The sequence below is a fragment of the Hyperolius riggenbachi genome, chromosome 3, assembly GCF_040937935.1.
Source record: "Hyperolius riggenbachi isolate aHypRig1 chromosome 3, aHypRig1.pri, whole genome shotgun sequence".
Taxonomy (NCBI): Eukaryota; Metazoa; Chordata; class Amphibia; order Anura; family Hyperoliidae; genus Hyperolius; species Hyperolius riggenbachi.
The window spans coordinates 246413262-246438500 of record NC_090648.1 but is presented as its reverse complement, the minus strand read 5'-3'; the positions used below and the strand labels follow the sequence as shown (position 1 = coordinate 246438500).

The following is a 25239-nucleotide window of genomic DNA, read 5'->3' as shown; positions in this document are numbered from 1 at the left end:
ATTCACTCAGGTCTGGTACACTTTAAATCCAGGTTAGCATGGCTCCTAAAGATCCCAGTAAAAAAAAAAAACTGAAATCCTGCATTTCAGCATCATCTGGTAAGCAGATGCACCTGTGAGTGATAGTAGCAAACTACAGAGGGTCATTAATGCTGCAAAGAAAATTGCAATTCCACACCCCCTACACCCCCATTCTTTGACTTCCTCCAGACTGAGAACCAGGGCCATCAAGATAACAAAAAGACCCCTCCCACCCTGGCAACCACTACCTCAATCTACTTCTACTCCCATCAGGCAGTCATTACAGGTCCATCTTTACAGATCCCTAGACACAAACTCCTCCTTCCCCCAAGCCATTCAGTTCCTTAACACAGGACCTCCCACCAACCAACTGCCCTAGCCTCCCATATCCACACAAAAGAAAATCCACAGGATTTGTTTATCTATGGACTACTATTTATGGTTGTTGCCCTTTTTCTGTTCATGTCTATTTAAACTGCATTAATATTAAGCCCGTCTCTGCCAAAAACAATTACGCTGTATGAACCCTTTGCAAATAAATCTGATTTTAATTAATTTGAACTGCTTTAGAAATACTGATCAAGCACAAAAACATTCAAGAACACTATTGTCTTACAGTAAGTCCTTTTCCAGTACAGCAAGAGTTAAAAAAAACTTGTTATCTATGCAAAATAACTTGTTGAATTCAGTATGGTTTCCTGAAAAATAAATAGAAGCTAAAAGACTGTCAGGGAAAAGACATAAGGTTTTAGTGCAGGAACATTCTAATGATAATTACTTCAGTTTCTTATTCAGCTAAACAAGGCAGAGTTTGGATTCTAAACAGCAGCTGTGACAGCCTGGTGCAATCTTAAAATTGAACATTGACATTAAACTGAAAATAAAAAGAATCCTTTTTATGTTACTGATATTCTATTTACCACTGTTACTACTCATACACTTAATTATCTCATTAAAATTTTATTTTCACTTGACATTCACTTTAATACCTGAACATAATTTGTGCATAAACATACAGGCAATTTTTTTCTCTGTGTAAACTTTTTTTTTTTTTTAAAAACATTTAAAATCTGCACATACACATGGAAAACAAACGCCTTAAGCTTCAGTTCATCCTACAAATGTTTTTCAAAAGTCCTTTATTGGGCAGGTTTCTGAGATACTGTGTGTTTGGTACGCGTACCCTAGGGGGTACTTCTAATGGTTCTAGGGGGTACTCAGGCTTGATATACTTAACCAAAAACAACAAATTTAGAGTTTTAGAAAATGATAAATCTTATTTTAAACAACCCCAAATTAGTATTTTAGCTAATTAAAAGCAATACTAAAGGCTTGGAAATGGTTTGGAACCAATTATAATGTACTACAATTAAATATATATTTCTCAAGGGGTACTTGTGATAATGGTTACTATGCTAGGGGGTACTTGGTGAGTACAGGGTTTTAAAAGGGGTACATACCGATAAAATGTTGAGAAACACTGTTCCACATCATTCCAGTTATGTGGGGTGTCTGAAACAATCATGTCTATATACACACTGCCAAAGATTAATGCATTCTACTACAAATAAACCACAGTTAAGAGCTTGTTCCCACTGTAAACTGTACCTGGATGTACCGTATGTTTGCTTTTATATACCATGCAATTCCTGATGATTCTTTGTGTGTTTAGCTTTTTTGCATAGGTTTGCTTTATTTTTCTTAGCAAATCAAATCAATTTCTCTAACACAGAATTTGATTGCATAATACAGGAAAAGTGTACTGATAAATGCATATATACAGTACACTTCTTTGCACTTTCATTGACTCACACAAAAAAGCAGTGCATTTGGGATTCAGAACAATTTGTAGCAGAATACTACAATTTATATTATAAAGAAAATGGCATGTTCTGAAAAGCTCATGCACTCAAAATGCGCTGTAACTGGAGCATGTCCAGCGGGAACAAGTCACGTTTCTGCTTAATTTGCAATAGTGGATTTTTTTTTTAGTGTTTATGTATTCAGTTGCAATATGAAAAAACAAGAAAAATACTGCCCTGTTGATTAAAATGTTTGGTACAATTACAAAATTGTATAATCTGAACCAGCGTTTCTCAACATCATTACAACGTGAACACCTTTACACCCCTAGTATTCCATTCTGTGGGTAACATTTTATGTACGCCTTAAAACTTGTATACATGCTTGCGGTACCTCAGTATTGTGTATAAATACTTTTCAAACATCACCTTTATGCATTCATAAACTAATAAATAATAATTTAGGTTTTATTGTGTATGCTTTGACACGGTCAATTACACCAAGTTTTGAACTAAAAAAAAAAAAAAAAAAAAAAAAAATTCAAATGGTTTGATATTCAGACCTAAAAAATAAAAATATATGGGACTCAATAAAAGTCCTACCTAGGATTAGTCCTAAAGAAATAATTTGTATCTCATCGGATTATTTTTACTTTAGAATGTGGAACATTTCATCACAGGATATAATTATGTAAAATTGAAGGTATAGAATGGTGAAGTGGACTAAAGGTAAAGAAAGGCTTAAGACATTGAACTTGATTGACATGTCTTTCTAAACCAAATAACTACCGTTATGTAATGAATTCACATGAATGGTAAGTACAGAAAGAGTAGTGGTTTCTTTGAACTATTTTCATAGAACTTAATGTAAAATATATTATGAAAAAAAATAGTTATTTGATCCCAATCCTGTGCGAAAGAAAGGCTTCCATTTTATGAAAAGCTTCTCTGATCCAATGGCTAAAAATCAACTATAAAAATGGAAGTTGGTGTCTTGCTATGCAAATGTACTCCTTATAATGTCTTCTTGTTGCTTTTGATGTAAAGTCCCAATCCCCACAGCAGGAGCAGGAAGAGGCGGTCTGCTGACAAGGCGCAGCTACAAAGACACAATGGCCGGACAACAAACGTTAGTACAATTTTATTTTATTACATCTTATACAGTCCAAGTGAAATACTGCCGGTGACTGTATTTTCACAATTCACTAAATACCATTTTTCTGCTGAAGACACTGCAGTACTTAGAGCAGGGCTTTTCAACCTGTGGTAGGCGTACCACCAGTGGTACTTTGCTGTTGGCCAGGTGGTACACACCAGGTTTGTCTGCCATTTGTCATCATCCCATCTTGCCTCCACAAAGTTCAGCTCCCCTCGTTCGCTCCCCGCTGTGCTGTCCTGCGGCATACTTCAGACCTCAGATCAGTGGTGAAGAGATAGCCAGGCAATCGGTGCACAGTGACCGTGACAGTCGGGTTACTGCTGATCTGAGGTCTGAACTATTCTGTAGGGCAGCACAGCGAGGACCTCGGGGGCTAAAGAGGCTTCCACCTTCTTCCACAGTAGAGGGGATCCAGCAAAAGGACGCCCAAAGATCTCCTTGTCAGCATACCAGCATACGCCGTAGCAGAGCTCCGCTTTGATTTTGGTGGAAACAGCCGAGCCTGATCGGGTCCGCTCTACTGCGCAGGCCCACAGGTGGTACTTCTAAATTTTCAGGTGATAAAAGTGGTACAATTAGTGAAAAGATTGAAAAGCCCTGACTTAGAGGACCCAAGGCGGCATTGATGGGAGTGGGGTTGCAGATAGGACACAGAGGTTCCCTGCTATATATCATGCGTCTATGTCCCCTATGTGCTGCTCTCAGCCCCCCGCGCCGTGCTGTAAACACCCCCCCCCCCCAAAATTGGCGACAAGCAGCTTGTCGACAATCTTGAGGGTAAGGGGCATCCTGCAAAACACTACCTCTGGTCTTAGGATCGCCCCTTCCCCAGCTCTGATTGGCCATCTCTGCAGCCTCCCTTGCTCTGAGTTGAAAGACACAGAGCCAGAGTTGCAGCATCGTGACCCCAGGGGTCGTGGCCATGTTTGTTTTTTCACCTTTTATTTTTTTTGTTTTGTTACAAAAATGCCCATCTTGAGTTCAAAAAAAGTTTAAAAAGAAACTGTAGTAAGAATAACATAATGAATACAATTTTTTTTCATTATTTTTATGTATAAATTATTTAGTCAGTGTTTGCACATTATAAAATCTGTCCTAAGGTGGGGAGTAAGAGAATTCTGCATATCTAATCAGCCTAGGCTAAGCATCACTGGGAGGGTGGGGTTACATACCAATATACAGGTACAGGAAGTTTTCTGATGCTGAAACCAGGAAAATTACTGTAAAAGTGGGTGTATTAAATAATTTACTGCATTCTATATACGCTATGTCACTACAGTGCCTCTTTAAATTTCAACCTATAGCTAGTAGGTTGTATAGAAATAAAGTAATAAAACTGATCATGAAACTAGAGATATCCATAAAAGCGGTCAGCTGCTGCATCCTTGGAACCTCACCTGCTAGTAACCATGAATGCCCAGACCTTGTAGAACGAGTATGTAACGATTGCGGAATAGTCTCCGTGGTCAGCGCACCAGACGTGCGCTGACGCGGCGGATTTCCTCCACAAGCGTATTATTGCGGACACCCAGGCTAGGTGCTATGCACCCGCAGAGGGCAATTCCCACCGGCAGATGGCGCTGTGGAGTGCAGGCGAACACAGCCGCTGCACAGCCACAGATGCCATATGGGAATTGTACAGATCCGGGACAAGGTACAATCAGGCAGGGCTGGATAGCCCACAGGGAACAGAACAAAAGGACAGAACCAATGTGTGCCCACCAAATTAGTCGCCACCCAGCGACGGCGAACACACAACGGCGGAAACGAAGTAGGAAACGCAATCGCAAGAATGGCGATTGCCAATAGCGACACAAGACTGAGCAGGACAGAGCACAAGGGTAGCAAAGGCACAGCAAATCATACAAAGAGAAAGATAAAGAAAATAACAAATGCTAGCTGAACGCGAACACCGCACTCATTCGCAACAGTGCACGCGTTCGTGCGCGGTCTCCGCGTGTTACGCACAACAGAGACAAGCACGCCTAACTAACCAAAGACAGACAAACATGAAACAGAGAACGTGAGCGCTTGCTTAACGGTTACCTCACCGAGCCTACAGCAAGCGTTTCGAATCAGACAAGACAGACACACGAAAACAGGGACAAGCGAGAGATAGGATCCACAGCACTAGCGAAAAGTGGCTAGCGCGATCCAAGTACAGAGTAGCAGAACAGAAGGATCCCCAGCGCTAGCGAAAAGTGGCTAGCGCGATCCCAGGAGACAGAGTAGCAGAACAGAAGGATCCCCAGCGCTAGCGAAAAGTGGCTAGCGCGATCCCAGAAGACAGAACAGAAGGATCCCCAGCGCTAGCGAAAAGTAGCTAGCGCGATCCCAGGAGACAGTAGCAGAACAGAAGGATCCCCAGCGCTAGCGAAAAGTGGCTAGCGCGATCCCAGGAGACAGAACAGAAGGATCCCCAGCACTAGCGCTAGGGCAAGTGCGATTCAAACACACGGCAGACAGAACAGATGAGGTAGGCAGAAACAACCGCTGTTCCAACCTACACTCCAGACTCAATCAGAAGGATCCACAGCCGCTAACGCTAGGGCTTGTGCGATCCAAACACAAGACAGACGGAACAGGCAAAACAGATAATACAACCTGACTGGACTAGAAGGGGAGCCTAAAGCAACCCCCAGGAATTAACTATACTAGATAGCAATGGCTGACACTCCAGCAGTGTCCATCAGGAACAGACCATGGAAGGTAAATGTCCAGCAAAGCATTCTGGGAGCAGAATGCTTTTATAGTGCTAGTCATCAAAAGAAGGCAGGTAACGGATTTGCATGACTAATGTATGCAAATTCCTCAGCAACACAAGCTGCAGAACTGACAGAAAGTCTCTCTTAAAGAGACCTGCAGAATGCAGACGTGAACAGTGGTCAAAACGCTGCCTGTCTGCACAGGCAGCTGAGCAGATTCTCACAGTACCCCCCCTTCTAGGGTCGAATTCCAGACGACCCTCAAAACCGATATCTCCAAACCATTCTAACAGAAGACTCATGAAGGTCGGGGCAGCCCGACAAGGTCCAATTCCAGAGTCAGTCCACCCGAAACCGACCTTATCGGAAACAGAAGCCACCGAAACATGCCCATCAGTACTACCAGTCTCAGTATAACACCCATCAGGACTGTGAACGCCAGAGAAGAAGCCATCGACACCCTCCAGACAATACCCACCACCTTCCAAGGAGCGTCCGAAAATACCAAACCTGCCACAATACCTGTTCGAAGTGTCCCTTACAACACAAAAGCCACCGTTGATCTTATCCAGGGTACCAAGCAAAATCTCTCCCGGAATCTCCCAGAACCTTTTGAAGCTCCACAGAGATCCCAAGAGGGTAGAACAATCACCAGGCTCACATGGAGAATTACCAAGAACCCCCATGGAACCAATGACAATTCCGGATTCAGAATTACGAGGACACCCATCAAGATCAAGACTTTCAGGGACCACTTCTGGGCATGCAAGCAGGCAGGCCATATCAGAGCATGTCTCCACCGAGGAAGCATCTGAGTACGCTGGTAACCGAGGCACACTTGGGCTTTCTGGGTCACAGAGCACACTGGGGTACACCAGCACAGGAGAAACCTCAGGACATGTCGGGGAACTGCCAACCTCAGAGTCCGGCACGTCAAGACCAAAACCAGTACCGGGCAGAGAATCATCATGAGTGGAGGTCACAGGCACTGGACTTTCAAAAGAAGACTCGGATACAAATTCAGACATTTCTGTGACAATAATATCATCATTGACTACACAGGCGTGAAGCTCCATCAGAGCTGAAAAGGTAGCCAGCAAGGCAGCAATGCCTACTGAAGTGGGCAACACCTCAGAAGGACTTGGGGGGCAGGAGACGTCTCCTACAAGTTCTGCACCCTTTGGGAGGAACTCGGAGATCTCCAGGAGGTCAGACAGGACCTCAGGAACATCCTTTTTCAAGTTTCCTAAGAAGGATTCTGAACTATCCATGTTACAGGGCAAGGCTTGAACTTTATTTTGTCAACCGGGCAGATGTGCCAGGGAAGGTTTCACCATAAACTGAGACTGAATTTCATCATCAGGACAGGGATACACAGAAATATCTAGTGAAACTAACTCTGGCTTTCTGAGTTTCGTTTCACTGCAGGGAAATTCCTCCATAGCAGTCAAACCAGACTGCAATTCCAAAATAGCAGAGAAACAGATAACAATGGTTGCAATACCTAGACGAGCCTCTAGGGACACTGCAGGACATTTTAAACAAGGTAATATTGACTCATTCAGATTACTGGGTGGAGAGTCAGTACTTACTTCAGAATCAGACTCGCAAATGTCAATGCGAGTGGACATAATGTCTTTATTCATGATACAGGGCAGGCTCAGAGACACCTTCTCTGGACAGAGCAAAGGTGCTTCAGTATCAGGTTTACAAAACCAAAGTGCTGTCTCACTCTTAGACTCGGCTAACGATGTCGAATCCGAGGAGACAGAACGCAAAATTTGCGAATCCACAATCGCTTTAGGTTGCGAAACCGAACACTCCAAAGACAGGGATTCTGAGGTCTCCAGGCTGGATTGCTGGATCTCAGAAACGCCAGCTGACAATGTATCTTTACAAACGTCACCTGAATGACGTACACGTAATTCATTCAGAATCATTTTCCACATACAAATCAGCGGACTCACAAAGTCAAATTCACACCCCTTTTTTTCTCTTAAGGCGGAAGCATAACTTATACATGCTCTCAAGACAGATTCACTTCTGGCAATGTAGTACTCACAAAACGACTCTGAATCGTTCTCCAATTTATACACCAACGCTTCGAGCTGTTTTTTCTGGAACGGGGGCTCCCATTCACACCTGACTAGGTCTGAGTATTCATACTGAACAATGTTAGGGGAAGTTGTGACAACAACATGAGGAATCATATTAATTTTACTCTTGAAACTGCATCGTTTGGGAATTTCCCCCATAGCGAGATCATAGATGGAGGATCTTAAAGTAGTACTGAGAGAAGATCTGTTTTTACATGACAAGGGATCCCACAAATCATTGACAAAGCTGACACACTCACGCCGATCACAATCGACAGGAACATCTGAGAAACCGGCATCAGATCGCACAGATTTAACCTCTAAACAAACGGGAGAAACTCCATCAGAATTCACGCAGGTGTCCACAGTCAAGGCACACCCATTCATTTCAGGTCGCACAGTGTCCAAACTCACTTGCTTTACCCCAGAAAGACAGGAATAATCATGTGACAATGGTGTCTCTTTATTGGAAATAATTGGTTGGTGTGTGTGCGCAATTCGTCCAAAATAGTCTGCCACACATAAATCACCAGATCCACATCACACTCATCACATTCATCAGAATCGATCAAAAGGTACATAGAGTCGAGACAATCATTCAGGTCATCCGCGCTCTTTGCGATATAAAAATCGCAAAAGGCTTTCCAATCGAAATCAAACTCTTCCAACAAGGCCCCAATCTCCCATGAGGCAAATGGCGGTTCAAACAACCCAGTATCTAGGTAATCTCCATATGGGTTGGGGTCAGGAACGAGGACAGACTTTTTAACTGCTTTAATGTAGTGTGCGATCCTACCTATAATAGGATCCACATATGCCTTTGCCTCAGGCAATGACATCTGAACAAAATCGAAGGTTCCCTCTGCCCTGGGGATTTTGGTTAGGCTGGACATTCTGTAACGATTGCGGAATCGTCTCCGTGGTCAGCGCACCAGACGTGCACTGACGCGGCGGATTTCCTCCACAAGCGTATTATTGCGGACACCCAGGCTAGGTGCTATGCACCCGCAGAGGGCAATTCCCACCGGCAGATGGCGCTGTGGAGTGCAGGCGAACACAGCCGCTGCACAGCCACAGATGCCATATGGGAATTGTACAGATCCGGGACAAGGTACAATCAGGCAGGGCTGGATAGCCCACAGGGAACAGAGCAAAAGGACAGAACCAATGTGTGCCCACCAAATTAGTCGCCACCCAGCGACGGCGAACACACAACGGCGGAAACGAAGTAGGAAACGCAATCGCAAGAATGGCGATTGCCAATAGCGACACAAGACTGAGCAGGACAGAGCACAAGGGTAGCAAAGGCACAGCAAATCATACAAAGAGAAAGATAAAGAAAATAACAAATGCTAGCTGAACGCGAACACCGCACTCATTCGCAACAGTGCACGCGTTCGTGCGCGGTCTCCGCGTGTTACGCACAACAGAGACAAGCACGCCTAACTAACCAAAGACAGACAAACATGAAACAGAGAACGCGAGCGCTTGCTTAACGGTTACCTCACCAAGCCTACAGCAAGCGTTTCTAATCAGACAAGACAGACACACGAAAACAGGGACAAGCGAGAGATAGGATCCACAGCACTAGCGAAAAGTGGCTAGCGCGATCCAAGTACAGAGTAGCAGAACAGAAGGATCCCCAGCGCTAGCGAAAAGTGGCTAGCGCGATCCCAGGAGACAGAGTAGCAGAACAGAAGGATCCCCAGCGCTAGCGAAAAGTGGCTAGCGCGATCCCAGAAGACAGAACAGAAGGATCCCCAGCGCTAGCGAAAAGTAGCTAGCGCGATCCCAGGAGACAGAGTAGCAGAACAGAAGGATCCCCAGCGCTAGCGAAAAGTGGCTAGCGCGATCCCAGGAGACAGAACAGAAGGATCCCCAGCACTAGCGCTAGGGCGAGAGCGATCCAAACACACGGCAGACAGAACAGATGAGGTAGGCAGAAACAACCGCTGTTCCAACCTACACTCCAGACTCAATCAGAAGGATCCACAGCCGCTAACGCTAGGGCTTGTGCGATCCAAACACAAGACAGACGGAACAGGCAAAACAGATAATACAACCTGACTGGACTAGAAGGGGAGCCTAAAGCAACCCCCAGAAATTAACTATACTAGATAGCAATGGCTGACACTCCAGCAGTGTCCATAAGGAACAGACCATGGAAGGGAAATGTCCAGCAAAGCATTCTGGGAGCAGAATGCTTTTATAGTGCTAGTCATCAAAAGAAGGCAGGTAACGGATTTGCATGACTAATGTATGCAAATTCCTCAGCAACACAAGCTGCAGAACTGACAGAAAGTCTCTCTTAAAGAGACCTGCAGAATGCAGACGTGAACAGTGGTCAAAACGCTGCCTGTCTGCACAGGCAGCTGAGCAGATTCTCACAGAGTACAAATGTGTAGAATTTAGTAGAAGGAAGAACTTCACAGATTTGATGCCTAACTTCACATGGGGAGTGATGGAAGTTTGCACCCTTTATATGGAAGCAGCTATTATAACAGAAGCCTATACTGTCTCAACAGCAGTGTGTCAGAGATCTGAACCTTTGGAGAGACGTGCCAAGACTTGAAAAAGGTTGGGAACCAGGGCCGGATTTGTACTTTTTACCGCCCAAGGCCCATTATCCCCAACCGCCCACCAACAGCAGTGTTAGGATAGGGTTATCAGACACAGGAACATGGGGAAGTTAGGGAAATTAATAGATCAGTGTTAAGGCCCATACACACATCGGATTTTTCCAAACGACGGGTCGTTTGAACGTCCCGTCGTTCAGTCATCCGCACGCCAAATCGGGCGTGTGTACAGACTGTCGTTCGGGTGATAAGACAATTTTGAGCAATCTGCCGGGCAGATGGCTCAAGACCAGTCTTATCACCTGAATGACAGTCTGTACACAAGCCCGATTTGGCGTGCGGACGACTGAACGACAGGACGTTCAAACGACCCGTCGTTCGGAAAAATCTGACGTGTGTATGGGCCTTTAGTCATTTCTGAAAAAAAAGGAGAAAATGCAAGGAAAAAGTAACAAGGCTCGGGAACAGTATGGTCAGGCTATGAGAACAGTCAGTGACATGATTGTATGTACTCTGTAAAGTGCTGCAGGAGATGTCAGTGCTATATAAATACATAATTCCTTTTTTTCTTTTTTTTTAATAATTCCTTTTTTTGTATAGCGCTTTTCTCCTGTCGGACTCAAAGCGCTTGTGAGGCAGCCACTAGAGCGCACTCAGTAGGCAGTAGCAGTGTTAGGGAGTCTCGCCCAAAGAACTCTTTACTGAATAGGTGCTGGCTTACTGAACAGGCAGAGCCGAGATTCAAACCCAGGTCTCCTGTATCAGAGGCAGAGCCCTTAACCATTACACTATCCAGCCACCATAATCATAATATGGTAGCACATTAGACTATAACCATGGGGTAGCGTAATAGTTAGCACTCTCACATGGAGTGCTGGGTCCCTCCCTGGTTCAATTGCCAGCCAGGGCACTATCTGCAAGGAGTTTGTATGATTTTTAAATGACAGTTACAGCTTTTCTTGCGTTGGTTCGCATAAACGCTGCAGATCCTATGTTACATGTAGCATGCAGCGTCAGGTGCGTTCCCGTTTTTCCATGTACCCCTAGCTGCTCAAAATACACCACCACAACAAATCGCTTGGAACCAATGTTGAGCACTTTCCTACTTGGCAGCAGAAAAGCATTTAGCATTGACTAGAGCCGCCGCCAGCTGTCCCGCAGAAGCCTGTCTGAACCATCCTTTATCCCCCTGCTCCTCTCACTGCCTCTACCAGAAATCCACACAGCCCAATTCCAAATTACTAGCATACACAATAGTATCTTCAGGATTTCTGTACAAGTTTAGTTTTATATGAGATACAGACACTGTTTTCCCTTTTTAATTTCCGTGGGTTACCCAAATGGCAGTCATAATTTTCAAGAGAGCACAAAAACAAAATAAGGTTGAGAAGATGGTGGCCAGCACTTCAGAGGAAGAATGGCAGCACATATTTCACTTATCACAGAGTTCTGTGACTTATCCAATAAAAAACTACTAGCACTTGTAGTACCTTTGCAAACTACTGTTCATTTTCCTCTGCACACTTCTTGCATTGCACGCTCTTGTGCTGGAGAACAAGCTGCTGTCACTCCTGGCTGTGCTTCTGCTTCTATCCTGTGCTATTCTGGGGGGCGGGGTCCCTGCAGATGCACAAAAAACTTTCCCCTGCCACACTACAGTGTCGAATAACGGCAAAGGGGGAGAGAGAGAGCCCGGACAGCCTGCAAGCAGATAACGGAGCTCAAGCTGATAGGGAGCTTTAAAAGAGCAGTGAGTGTGCTCTCAGGCCTGGTGCACACCAGAGCGGTTCGGCAGCGTTTTTGATCCGCTTGCGGATGTGGAAACGCTTGGGTAATGTATTTCAATGGGCTGGTGCACACCAGAGCGGGAGGCATTTTGCTGAAAGGCATACTCCCGGGGTGCTGCAGATTTTGGATTGCGGCAGCGTTTCTGCCTCCAAAGTATAGGAAACCCGCAAACCGCTCTGAAAAACAGCAGTTCAGAGCGGTTTTGCAGGCGTTTTTGTTACAGAAGCTGTTCAGTAACAGCTTTACTGTAACAATATCTGAAATCTACTACACCAAAAACGCTTCCCAAAACCACAAAATGCTAGGAGAAACGCTACAGAAAAATAAGAAAAAGCGTTTCAAATACTGCTAGCATTTTGCGGATCTGCTAGCAGTTTTTGGTGTGCACCAGGCTTCTTTGTTTACGACAGGCATCTGTAGAGAACGTACGCAAATATGTGTGTGCTGTACTGCATTGCTGAGATTTTGAATAGTGTTGAGCAGCTCCCCATCCGCCCCTTGAAGTGATAATGAAGTCTTCTCCCTAGTCACCGGCCTTGGGGGCCTGCCCAGAAATCCAGCCCTGTTGGGAACCACTACCCTAAGCAAACAGTGTTATCTCAGAGATGCTCAAGATGCATACACAGGCTAGCTGAAACTCTGTAACCATTAGTGGCCGTATCAGCTGAGAATAGAGCATGGGCAAAGTTGCAATCTCCAAGCCCATGGTTCTTCTCCTTACCTCTCCTACCAGAAGCTGTGCACTGTCCCTCCTTCCTTGCACATAGAAACAGACATGTTGCTAGGATATAATACAGCAAGGAATCTGTACAAGAATCAGCCCCCAAACTGTAACTGAGTGAACAAGTCCCGATTCATTCAGGCAAGTGAGAATGTTTGCCCACCTTTAGATGCACAAACTGTTTAGAGTTTACAAAACGGTGTCAGAATAAGATACCGCATGGTCCACTGTATAAGGTGCACTTTTTCTCTGCCAAAAATGGGGAGGAAAAAGTCCCTGCGTCTTATACAACAAATGCAAGGCATCCCTGACTTACGAATGCTCGCCGATACCAATCGCCAGCCTGCCGCCATGTCGAGGATTCCCTGCACTGACCCTTCTGTGTCTACCCCCCATATTAGTGTAGCGCAGCGAGTGCTGCTCCCTCTACGCTTTCCCCCCTAATGTGTGAGCTAAACCCTTCCCCTCCCCCCACCACAATTAGCAGGTCAGCGGCTATTACCTAATCCAATGGCTCCTGGTGATTGCAGACCTGTCCTCTCTCTTGTGGCTCCCCCTAGTGACGTCACCAGCAAAAGCCATCACTAGAAAAGCAGAGCGAGAGAGGAGACAAGCCTGCGATCACCGGGAGCCACTGGATTAGGTAATTAACTGCCGCTGACCTACTAATTACAACGGGGAAGGGTGTTGGAAGCAGAGACACAAGGGGGGGAGCAAATCGACACACAGTAGGGGGGAAAGCTGAGAGGGAGCAGCACTCAGAGCCCTACACTAATTACACAGTAGGGGGGGCTGCACTGACAGACACAAGCTGGCAGGGAGTGGATCATACAGGGGGGGCTGGGAACACTTACGGGCACACTGGGGATGAACATAGGGGAACATACTGGGGACACAGGAGGACACCAATGGGGAAGGGGAGGGGGGGGGGGGGGAGCGAGAAATCATCATCAAGACGCTCCTGGACTATGGACACACCAGGTTCAGTAATTATTATTTTTCCCTGGTTTTTGCCTTCTAAAAGGAAATTAGATCAAATAGAGAAGGCTTTAGTTCAGGTTTGTTTTTATTCTCCTTCTTGCTTGTATTAGTTATCAAAATCCAGTTTGTTAATATGATGCTGTTGTAGATCCTAAAAATGCCTGAATGGCAAAATGTTTACATACTGAGGTCTTACAAATAAAATGTATTTTTTTTTACCTTACAACCCAACTGCTTTTCACATCTTGGGGAAATAAAAGTCCATGCACCCATATTTTGTGGTTCTTCTTGGCTCCAAGTGAAATCTAAAATAAAATAAAATGTAACTTTTCATCTCTTAACACACCTACTGTCATGCCCTCACCGGGCACTGTGTGAATGTCCTACACATTGCACCACCTCCTGCTGCTACTTTCTGTAAGTAGTGGGGTGTGCAGTCTCCTCCCCCACTGCCAGAAGTTATCATCCCACTTTTCTGCTAAGACCACAATGCCATGGTCTGTTTGTTCCTGTCCTAGTCTCCACACACTAAAGCTGGTGGCACACATGAGCATGGCTAGCATTACAAAGACCCATACAGTACTGATAGTTAAATGCACTTGTGACATTTTAAGTATATATTTAAAGTAATCAAAATAATACAAAAGCAGTAAAGTACTATAATGTGTTAGTCTTCAGTTAAAGCCAGAAGTTTTATTGGTTAGTGACAAACGAATTGCTTAAAGGGAATGTCCAAGCAAAATAAAAAAATGAGTTTCAATTACCTGGGGCTTCTACCGGCCCCATGCAGCCATCCTGTGCCCTCGTAGTCACTCACTGCTGCTCCAGTCCCCCGCTGGCAGCTTGCCGACCTCGGAGGTCGGCGGGACGCATTACGTACATTTTTTACGCATTCCCGCTAGTGCAGGAACATTAACGCATACATTTTTACGCGTTACTGGTTCAATGCGTACATTTTTATGCATTGAACCAGTAATGCATAAAAATGTATGTGTTAATGTTCCTGCACTAGCGGGAATGCGTAAAAATGTACGCAATGCGTCCCGCCGACCTCCGAGGTCGGCAAGCTGCCAGCGGGGGACTGGAGCAGCAGTGAGTGACTACGAAGGCACAGGATGGCTGCATGGGGCCGGTAGAAGACCCAGGTAAGTGAAACACATTTTTTTATTTTGCTTGAACCTTGCCTTTAAAGTACAACTGAAGTGAAAAGAATATGGAGGCTGCCAAAGTTACCAACTGCCTGTCAGCCCTGCTGATCAATTTGGCTGCAGTAGTGTCTGAATAACACCAGAAACAAGCATGTGGCAAAATCTGTCAGATCTGACAATGTCAGAAAAATCCGATCTGCTGCTTGCTTGTTCAGGGTCTATGTGGAGGGGGGTTGTGCTCAGCAACGGGGGAGCACAGAGTAGCAAGAGAAGACTCAATAGGATCCTGGGGCTTCCCTCTCTTTAAGTTTCTATTTTTGTACCCAAGTTTCGGCTTGGAATCACTTTAAAGGTGCCCATACACTGTACAATTAAAAAAGTTAGATTTTCCCGTTTATTCAACCAAAACGATCAAATAGAACAAAAGCTTTAAAAAAAAAAAAATCAGATCAAGGAAAAATAAATTGATTACCCCATTTTTTTCAATATAAATCCGATCGGACATTTTGGAAGAAAAAAAAAAATGTATATTCGATCTATCGTAAAAATCAAACAAAATTATCTAATCGGAAAAGAAAATGAAAAAAATTGTACCATGTATGGGCTCCATAAAAGTGTAAGTTGTCTCCAAGATACTTGCCAAACTACGTTCATAGTTTTTATCCAAAATGGTTTCTGGCATTGAAATCAATAGTGAGCATAAATAGACTGAGCAATGCAAGATGAACTAAACCCACCTTTGGCATTTGGGTACTTGCTCATCTCTTGCTGCAGCGCTTCTAATGGGAATGGACACAGCTCTTCAATCCGAATTATAGCGTATTTGTTTCCTTGCTCACTAAGTGCCTCCTTCTGTTTGGCCAAAGCATAGTAATGTTTCCCAGAGCAAAAAATCACTGTGCTGACACTATGGGGAAAAGGACAAAATAACAGCATGGCTATATTGCAGAACAGATGTAAAAAATATATACACTTTCCAAGGTTATGAAACAAATTATAAAAATGGCATGAATACATCTGCATTTTTCTATTAAAATGTTTTTGTTGTTGTTGTTTTTAAAAGGGTAACTGCATATTAACCTTCTAAGTGCGTCAGAATTACACCATAGGTGAGAGGGGCTTTACTGGATGTGAGGATGTGAGGATTTGCTGCCTGGCTTCCTGGTTGTGACGCGCTTCCGCTCACCCCTCCCCCGTGTAGCTCAGGCTTTCGCTTTCCTGGCGTCCTGGCTTGGCTTGGCTTTCCTGGCGTCCTGGCTTGCTGCGCTGTTTGGGCGATGAGTCCCTGGTGAGCCCTTGGGGCATTATCGGATGTCTGCCGGATGCCTGCCCGCCCACCCGCCCGCTTACCCGCCTGCTGACCCTGCTGATCCATTGACCGAATAGCTATCCGGCTGCAGCGGGACTTACCTGCCCTACTTGGCTGCTCGGAGCGGCTCTGCTCGGCTCTGCTCGGCTGCCCGACTGTCTTGCTTCAGCGTTCGCGCATGTCTTAACGGTCTGTGGTCTGTGGTATCCAGTCTCCTGCCTCCGGTGCACTCCACCTTCATCCTCGTCTCCATCTCCCTGTCATTATTGCGGACCTCCGGGTGCTGGTGCTGGTGCTGATGCTCAGGTTTGGTCTGCATTTCCCGCAGAGTTCCTGCAGAGTTCCCGCTCCCTTCTGCGGAGGTCTACATCTATAGCTACCCGCTGTCCCTGCATACAGCGGGGCAGGTGCAGTTGCAATTATAGTTGGAAGGGCAGCTGGAGGGGCACGGAGTGAGAAAAGAGGAGGATGTATCCCTGTGCCTGAGTTTTGCACGTCGGGCACGTCGGACACTTTGTTGCCTGGTGCTGTCTGCTCTGTAGCCAGCTTTTGTAGCCCCCCCCCTGTAGCCCCCTGTAGCCCCCTTGTAGCCTCTGAGCAGCTGTGTATATGGTTGCCCTGGAGACCCTTCATGCTGCACATTAATGCTGCGCATAGGTTTCTGTAGGTTTCTCAGTCCTTTTGTGTCTTTTCCAGGTTACCTATGCACTGCTAAGCTGTAAGCTGTGTTGCTGTATTGCTGCTACGCTTCTACTAAGTGGGCTTTCTATATATCCGATATATTGCTGCTAACAATGACTATACCAATGCCAATGCCATACCAATACTAATACTATCCAATATTAATCTATTTGTATTCACAATACTACAAATATTACTTGGCTGAAGTGTGAAGATGTTGTTCTGTATGCTGCGAAGATTATAACTGCCATTTCTGATCAATTGCTAATCGATGGCGGATTGACTATTGATTATCGACCGTTGATCAGCTTCGATATATTCTGTGCCATAGACGGCTACGGTCCGGGCACGCCGCTGTTACTTATTTGGCGAATGCCATTTGTTAACTAATAAGTGCCAGCTGCCTCATCTACCTAAAGTATACATTATACAACGCCATCCCAATAAGGAGAGCTAAGTACAATCCTTAACAAAAGGCTCTGTATTGTGCACCTATTGTTTGCTGTTTGCTATATTGTGTTAGTTAGGAAAGTTAAGATCGTTGGATTGAATCCCAACAATGGCTACTGGTACAAGGAAAAATAGGGGCAACCAACCTGAAAAAGGCCTACATAATTTTGGCTTTGGTGCAGGGGGCGCAGGTCAAGGGGAAGACTCTTTAAATAAACCCTCAACACCAAACAGAAAAGCAGAGGGTAGGTTTTCTCCCCATGGATCGGTAACCCCACAAGATATCAATAAACATATCAAAAAAATTTCAGAATTCTGTGATGTGGTTCAAAAATCAGTCAAAGAAACCCAAGGGCAGGGAGAAAAAAATGCTAAAGAGGTACAACAGGCTATCCCCCAAGAATCACAACACTCAACCACATTGATAAAAGAGAATGAGGCGAACCAAGAATCTTGTGAGAACAGCGGTCCAAAGGGCCCTACATCCGATATAAACATAAGGGATCTGATGGAAGAATTCTCTGCAAAGATAGAAGTAACTATGGTTGAAACAGTGCAAGCTACTATTAAAGAAGCAGTGAGTAATGAATTTAAAATTATTAAAGAAGAATTACATCAGCTCATGGACAGAGTTGACATGCTGGAAAAAAATGTGGAGGAAGTTGTTAAAACCTCTAATAAGCAATCAAATGATTTAGCAACACATAAAAAGATGATAAAAGAAATCACGCTGAAAATAGACGACCTTGAAAACCGAAGTCGGAGAAACAATATAAAAATTAGGGGTGTTCCCTCCAATATTCCGGCCAAAGAACTACCATCATTAGCACAAGAACTTTTTAAAGATCTTCTGTACAAAGACACTGAAAATAAAATTGTGATTGATAGAATCCACAGGATTGGTAGAGAAAGATCACGGAAGGAGGGGAAAGGTACAGATATCCTGTGTAGGATTCACTTCTTTCATGAAAAGGAAGGAATTCTAAGTAAAGCACGATCCCTGGGCAAAGTCGAGTTCAAGGGGTGGGAAATTGAACTTTTTCCTGACCTTTCAAAACGAACTATCGATCGAAGAAGACAATTAAAACCGTTATTGGAGGCGATTAAAAAAAAAGGAGGGCAATATAGCTGGGGTTTCCCCTTCTCTTTAAGAGCAACTGTAGATGGGAAAACATATAATTTGACAGATGGAGAACCACTGATAAATATTCAAAAAGCCTTAAAATTACCCACAATACATATCCCGGGCTGGGAAGATTCTGAGGCCTGATTTATGGCAGATGTGTAGGGATAGTTTGTCCCTGACTCTCTAGTATATGATCAATGTGAGGGGGGGAGAGGGGAAGAGGCGTCAGATTGGGTAGCAGGGGCTCTACTCCTGTTACTATTGTTGGTTGACAGGTCTAGAAAAGTCCGACACGAAAAGTCAACAAGGTTGACAGAACGGACTAGGTCCAAGTGAGATTGTTGTTTGGGTTTGTAATGTTTTTCCTTGTTTGTTTCTTTTTAAGTATGATTGAAATGAGTGTGTGGAAGGTTGGTTGTATATTTATTGCTCTGGAGCCCTTCCCCCAGCCCGCATCTCCTCTTGCTCGCCCTCCTGCCCTGCTCTCCTCTAGCCGTGAAGCATTTCTTGGCCTATTATTTAAAAAGAAAAAAAAAATAAATAAATAAATAAACAAATAAATAAAGATGGGTGAATTAAAAATCCTTTCTATGAATGTTAAAGGAGCCAATTCAGGCTGTAAGAGAGGAAGAATTATTGACGTGTTGTTAAAAAATAAAATTGATATTGCTTTTATTCAAGAGACGCATTTTCAATTAGGGAAGGCCCCAACAATCTTTGATAAAAGATATAAAGAATGGATCAACAACCCTAATTGTCTTAAGAAGACATGTGGGGTTTCAATTATTATAAGAACTGGTCTTGACTTTTCGGTGGATAGAATATATAAGGATGATGAGGCCAGGGAACTTATTGTATTGGGGAGGGTAAATGGAGACCCTGTAACACTTGCTAATATATATGCCCCAAACAGAGGCCAATCTGCCTCTGTGATCAATTTTATTAATAAAGTTAAAATTAAAGCTAAAGGGATGATAATTTTGGGAGGCGATTTTAATCTACCTTTAAACCCTGAACAAGATACTTCCAAAGGCAGGTCGTATCTGTCCAAAAATGAAATATCGGAAGTCCAAAAAGCAATTAGCAACAATAGAATGGTTGATATCTGGAGAATTAAAAACCTTAACGAAAGAGACTTCACATATTTTTCACATGTTTATCAAAATTATTCTAGAATTGATTATTTTTTAGTCCAGCAGGATACCATACTGTCAGTGACAGAGGCAAAAATAGGACAAATTACCTTTTCTGACCACGCTCCGGTGATGATATCTATTTTATTAGGGAAAAGAGCCACTGAAGGTAAACAATGGAAACTAGATGTTTCCCTGTTGGATAATGTTGGTTACAGACAACAAATTGAGAGTGCAATTAAAGATTTTATAGACCTGAATGAAAATTCTGTCAGCTCATGTGGTATCCTGTGGGACACTTTGAAGTGCGTTATTAGAGGAATTCTGATTAGCATTAAAAGTAAAGTGAACAAAGAAAAGAATAATAAAATTAATAATTTACTAAAATCCTTACAACAAGCAGAAAGTGAACATAAAAAAAGCTCAACTATAACAACTTTATCAATTGTGACTGAAATTAGAACAGAACTTAATGACCTCCTGAATAATAAATGTTCATTAGAACATAGAAAATTAAGAAAACGATATACATTGGGGAAAAACAAATCTGGGAAAGTCCTAGCTTATCTCCTGAAAGAGAAAGGGAGATCTAACTTTATCCACCATATAACTGATAAAAAAGGTACAATAATTCACGACACTAAACAGATTTCAAGAGAATTCTCTAGGTTCTATGAGGAATTATATAATATAGACGAATCAAGCCTGTTAAATCCCAAAAACTTTTTAGATAAAATAAACCTCCCAAAGGTAAGCTTGAATGACAAAGCAGAATTAGAATCCCCGATATCCCTGGCCGAATTCTGCAGGACTGTAAAAGAGCTACCCAAAAAGAAATGCCCAGGCCCTGATGGTTTCAATGCCGAGTTTTATCAATCATTCACGAACATCTTAGCACCCCTCTTTTGCAAGCTTGTGAATAATGATGAAAACCCTACCATTTTTTCTAATGAATCAAACCGAGCAATCATAACTTTAATTCCAAAAGGAGATAAACCGAATCCAAGTTGTGCACAATTTCGACCTATCTCCCTCATAAATTGTGATGTAAAAATTTACGCTAAAATATTATCAAATAGACTAAATAAAATAATTAGTCATCTTTTGGGGAATCAACAATCAGGTTTTATGAAAAATAAACAAACTAAGGATAATATATATACTGCAATTGATCTAATTCACAGGTGTAGAAAAAGAGGGGACGCTGCAGTGATGATCGCAGTGGACGCTGAAAAGGCATTCGACCGCATGTCAAGAAGCTTTATTTTTGCAGTGCTGGCAGAATTTGGACTAGGCCCAATATTTATTGGGAACTTGAGGAAACTTTATAAAAACCAAAGTGCAAGCGTTAAGGTAAATAATCAGCTAAATAATCAGCTTGATCACATTTTTACTATTTCAAACGGTGTTAGACAAGGATGTCCCTTGTCCCCCATATTATTTAATCTCGGCATTGAAACAATTATTCAAGCCATTCAGCAGGACGATGAAATTAGAGGTATAAAAACGAAGCAAGGCGAAATGAAGATTCTGGCCTATGCCGACGATCTACTCCTAACTTTGACAGACCCACTTAATTCAACTATAAAATGCCGAGATAATCTCAATTTTTTTGCAAAACACTCAAATTTTAGATTGAATAAAGAAAAAACGGAGATCCTAAATATAGGCTGTTCGGTAAAACTTATGGAAGAGATAAAACAGAGCAGTGAATTTAGGTGCAATAATTACGCAATTAAATACTTAGGTATTAATCTTACCAACAATCCCGATTCTCTCTTTAAAAGTAACTTTTTAAAAATAGTGGGTGAATGTAAAAAAAAGTTGAGATCTTGGGATCGTCCATGTTTCAATCTAATTGGTAGGATCAACATTATTAAAATGTTGATCCTCCCGAAGCTTATCTTTCTGCTGCAGAGCTTACCAATAGCCATCCCTAATATATGGTTCCAGAACTGGCACAAAATATTTCAGAATTTTATTTGGAACAATGCTAAGCACAGAATAAACTATAAACTAGTTATGAAAAGAAAAGACCAGGGCGGACTTGCCGCTCCAAACTTATATAACTACCAAAAAAGTGTACATTTGACAAGAATCTTGGAATGGAAAATAGAGACCACTACTGATGTAGAGAATAAGATATGGCCGCGGCTAGAGGAGGAGGAATCAGATTTTGATCTGGTTTTTACTTGGATCATTAAAAATATCAATAAAGTATATAACCTATCGTCCCATCCGTTGATTAAACCAACCCTAAAATCGCTGCTTTGGATAATTGAAAAGTGGCAAAAAAAAACAGGATTTTCCCCTTTAACAACCCTGCGTGATAATCCAGACTTCCCCCCAGGTCTTGACCCAGCTTGGTTTGGTAAACATAATATAAGTCGCGAGACTCGTGTTGTTGATATTGGGGGAAACTCCACTCTGGGAATTAGACCAATTTTTGAGTGTAACGACCAGATTAGTTCGTGGGGCTCCTCCCAGATACATAGTCTCTTCTTTAGATTTACTGCGCGGTTTGCTCAAAAGAGGGATCTGAATAATTTTGAAAAACATTTTTATTTGGGAAAAAAAATGAATAAATCAATTTCTAGTTTATACTCAGATATCTGCGCGACAGAGTGTGGCCAGGATTTCCCTGCGTACTGTAGGAAGTGGGAAAATGAGCTGGGGTTTAGTCTGGAAGGGTCATGGCCACAAATATGGGCAAATACTTTTAAAATACAAGATCCAAGGTTGCAACTGATACAATTTAAAACAATTGGTAGATGGTACATTACACCACTCCGTGTTGGTAAGTTTGCAAATCGCAAGGTGATGTGCTGGAGATGTGGACAGGGGGACGGAGGTACGTTACATATGTGGTGGCTGTGCCCGATAGTTAGAAAATTCTGGGATGACATCATCCTCCTGGCGGAGAGATTGCTAAAAGAAAAGTTTGAACTGTCACCGAATGAAGCAATCCTTAGTTACACAGCTAAAAAAGAAAGCCCTGGATGCTCCTTGATTAAAGAATATGGCACGATAGTTGCTAAAAGCATTATAGCTAATAATTGGAAAAATCCGGCCAGGTTAGATATAGGAGAATGGCTTGCTAGGATGGATGAATTGTGTAAAAATAAGGAACTGGGTAGGGCGGCTGGAGTAGAAGAAATATGGAGAAGCCTTACGGCTAACCTCAGCTAGGCTTTCCTTTGGGAGGGCCGGAGCTGAGAGCTGAGAGTTGTTGGTGAGGGATGTTTGGGCTGGAGGGATGTGGTGTTGTTCGGTGGTGGAGGGAGGTGGTGGGCTCCTGGGAAGGGGCGGATGGTGGGATGATTGTGATGGGCTCGTTTGGGGTTGCTTGATGTTGTTGGATGACTTTGCAAGGTATAGGTGGCCTCTAAAGAGAGAGGCTGGAGATATGAGAGGAGTAAATGTAGGTTGTTGTTGGTGTAAATGTTTACTAGAAGAATAACTGGATAACTGACTCAGCAACAGTGATTTAACGGTGAGGAATAAGGGCTTAAGGGTGAAGAAAGTCACTGATATGCATACTTAACTCTTGCTAAACTATGATGAATAAACTATGATGATCACACATTTCAGTTTAGGGGTATGGCAAGAAAAGAAACTGCTAACGCCCCAAGTAACTGATTACTCATGAATTTGGGTCTGTGTGCTGAGTTAAAAAAAAAAAAAAAAAAAAAAAAAAAAAAAAAAAGAATTACACCATAGGGTACCCTGTTATGGAAAACCAGAACCATGAGGAATTTTTGTAGTAGGTCTACAGAAGCCTGAGAGCCATCTGTAGAAAATTCATTAGAATTATCCTTTCCTAAGCTGAAGGGTACGAATTGAGCAACATTCAAAATCTACAGTTCATAACTTTAGAAACATTTAAATCATTCTTTTACACCCACGAAAGCCCAAGCTTACATCCTACATTGCTAGTATATAGCACAGCTATAGCCTATTCAGTTTACAGAACCATTTAAAAATGAACTGTACTAAAAACAACATCATAAATACAATTACGGTACTTATTTTTTACAATATTCATTTTTCAGATTTACTGTAGTCAGTGTCTGCCCAGTGTAAAATCAGTCCTCACCCCGATTTACATTCTGAAATTTATCACTGGTGGTGACATCTTTAGTTCTGCCAGGTGATCTGTATGGAATGTTCATTACTGAGAAAGCAGGGAGGGAAATATTGCTTGCTTGTTAGTTGGAAAAAGCCATTATTTCCCACAATGCTGCAAGGATCACAGAAATCAAACTGTGGGAGGGTTTTCACCACAACATCAGCCATACAGAACATCTATTCAAGATGGATAACTAACAAGCAGGAACATATACAGGCCCTTCTGCAGCCTTACCAGAAAAGGCTTACTTGGAGCTCTCTTGAACTTTATAAAAAAAAATGATCATAAAACGTGAAACTTTGGGGCTCATCTTTTTGATCGTGGTATGAAAATATACTTTTCTTAAGAGGCAATAAAAATGGCTTATGCGAAAAACGCGCAAACGCGCAAAAAACGCACGAAAAATGCGCAAACGCACAGAAACGCGCGAAAAACGCCAATAGGTGCGTTTCTAGCACGTTTTCGCACCTATTGGCGTTTTTCGCGCGTTTCTGTGCGTTTGCGCATTTTTCGTGCGTATTTCGCGCGTTTACGCGTTTTTTTTGCGCGTTTTTGCGCATTTTGCACGATTTCGAGGCTCTTTAAATTCTAACGCGGAATTCCGCATGGTAGCATTGCATTTACGCATCGGGATGCGGATTCTGTACCTTTATGCGGATTATAGGCAGATTTAAGCGGATTTACAATCTATACAGTACTATTGAGTGTTTTTATTCTACACCATCTCAAAGTTACATTTAACTTATTAATAAGCTAGTTATATGACTGAGTTTTATTTTTATAATGAAAATGTATACCGTATATACTCGTGTATAAGCCGACCCGTGTATAAGCCGACCCCCCAACTTTTGCCCAAAAAACTTGGGAAAAATGATTGACTCGTGTATAAGCCAGGGAGGGGATGCAAAGGTCTAAGGTCATTGTTCCATTTGCCATACACTACACAACAAGCACCCAATCCAGCATATGTGGCGTGGTTTAGAAGGATATGCGGCCATGACTGTGCCCCTGCTCCCCTTCCAAAGCAAAATGGAAATTATAGTTGTGTGCGTCTCGGCCAAAGTATCCCACTCTTCTACATAGTGCTGTGTGATTAGGGCACATATGTAGCCAACTAGCCATGCCTGTGTCCCCATCCCCTCTCCAGGGCAGAGCAGTATGTAAATAAAACATGCATTTTAGCCAGAGTATCCCCCTCTACACAATGATGAATGTATGGGGCACATATGCAGCCATGACTGTCCTGTCCCCTCTCCAAAGCAGAGCAGTAGGTATGTAAATAAATCATGCATTCTAGCCAGAGTATCCCCCTCTACACAATGATTAATCAACAGGGCACATATGTAGCCATAAGGGTTTCCCCTGCCCCCCTCCTGAGCGGAGTAGTATTTAAATGACAGCCGTGTCCCCCGAG

The 25239-nt window shown here is 43.1% G+C and overlaps 1 protein-coding gene across 2 annotated transcripts in view; it reads right to left on the bottom strand.

Moving 5' to 3' along the window:
- Window positions 1–965: 965 nt before the first annotated feature.
- Window positions 966–25239, bottom strand: part of LOC137563525 (2-oxoadipate dehydrogenase complex component E1-like) — a 68987-nt gene continuing 44713 nt past the window's right edge. For both annotated transcript variants that reach the window (XM_068276102.1, XM_068276103.1), the window contains 3 exons: window positions 15735–15904; window positions 14069–14154; window positions 966–2922 (listed from right to left, as the gene is read on the bottom strand). In XM_068276102.1, the coding sequence (XP_068132203.1) occupies window positions 2821–2922; window positions 14069–14154; window positions 15735–15904 (358 nt within the window). In that variant the 3' untranslated portion in view covers window positions 966–2820. The remainder of the gene's footprint in view (window positions 2923–14068; window positions 14155–15734; window positions 15905–25239) is intronic.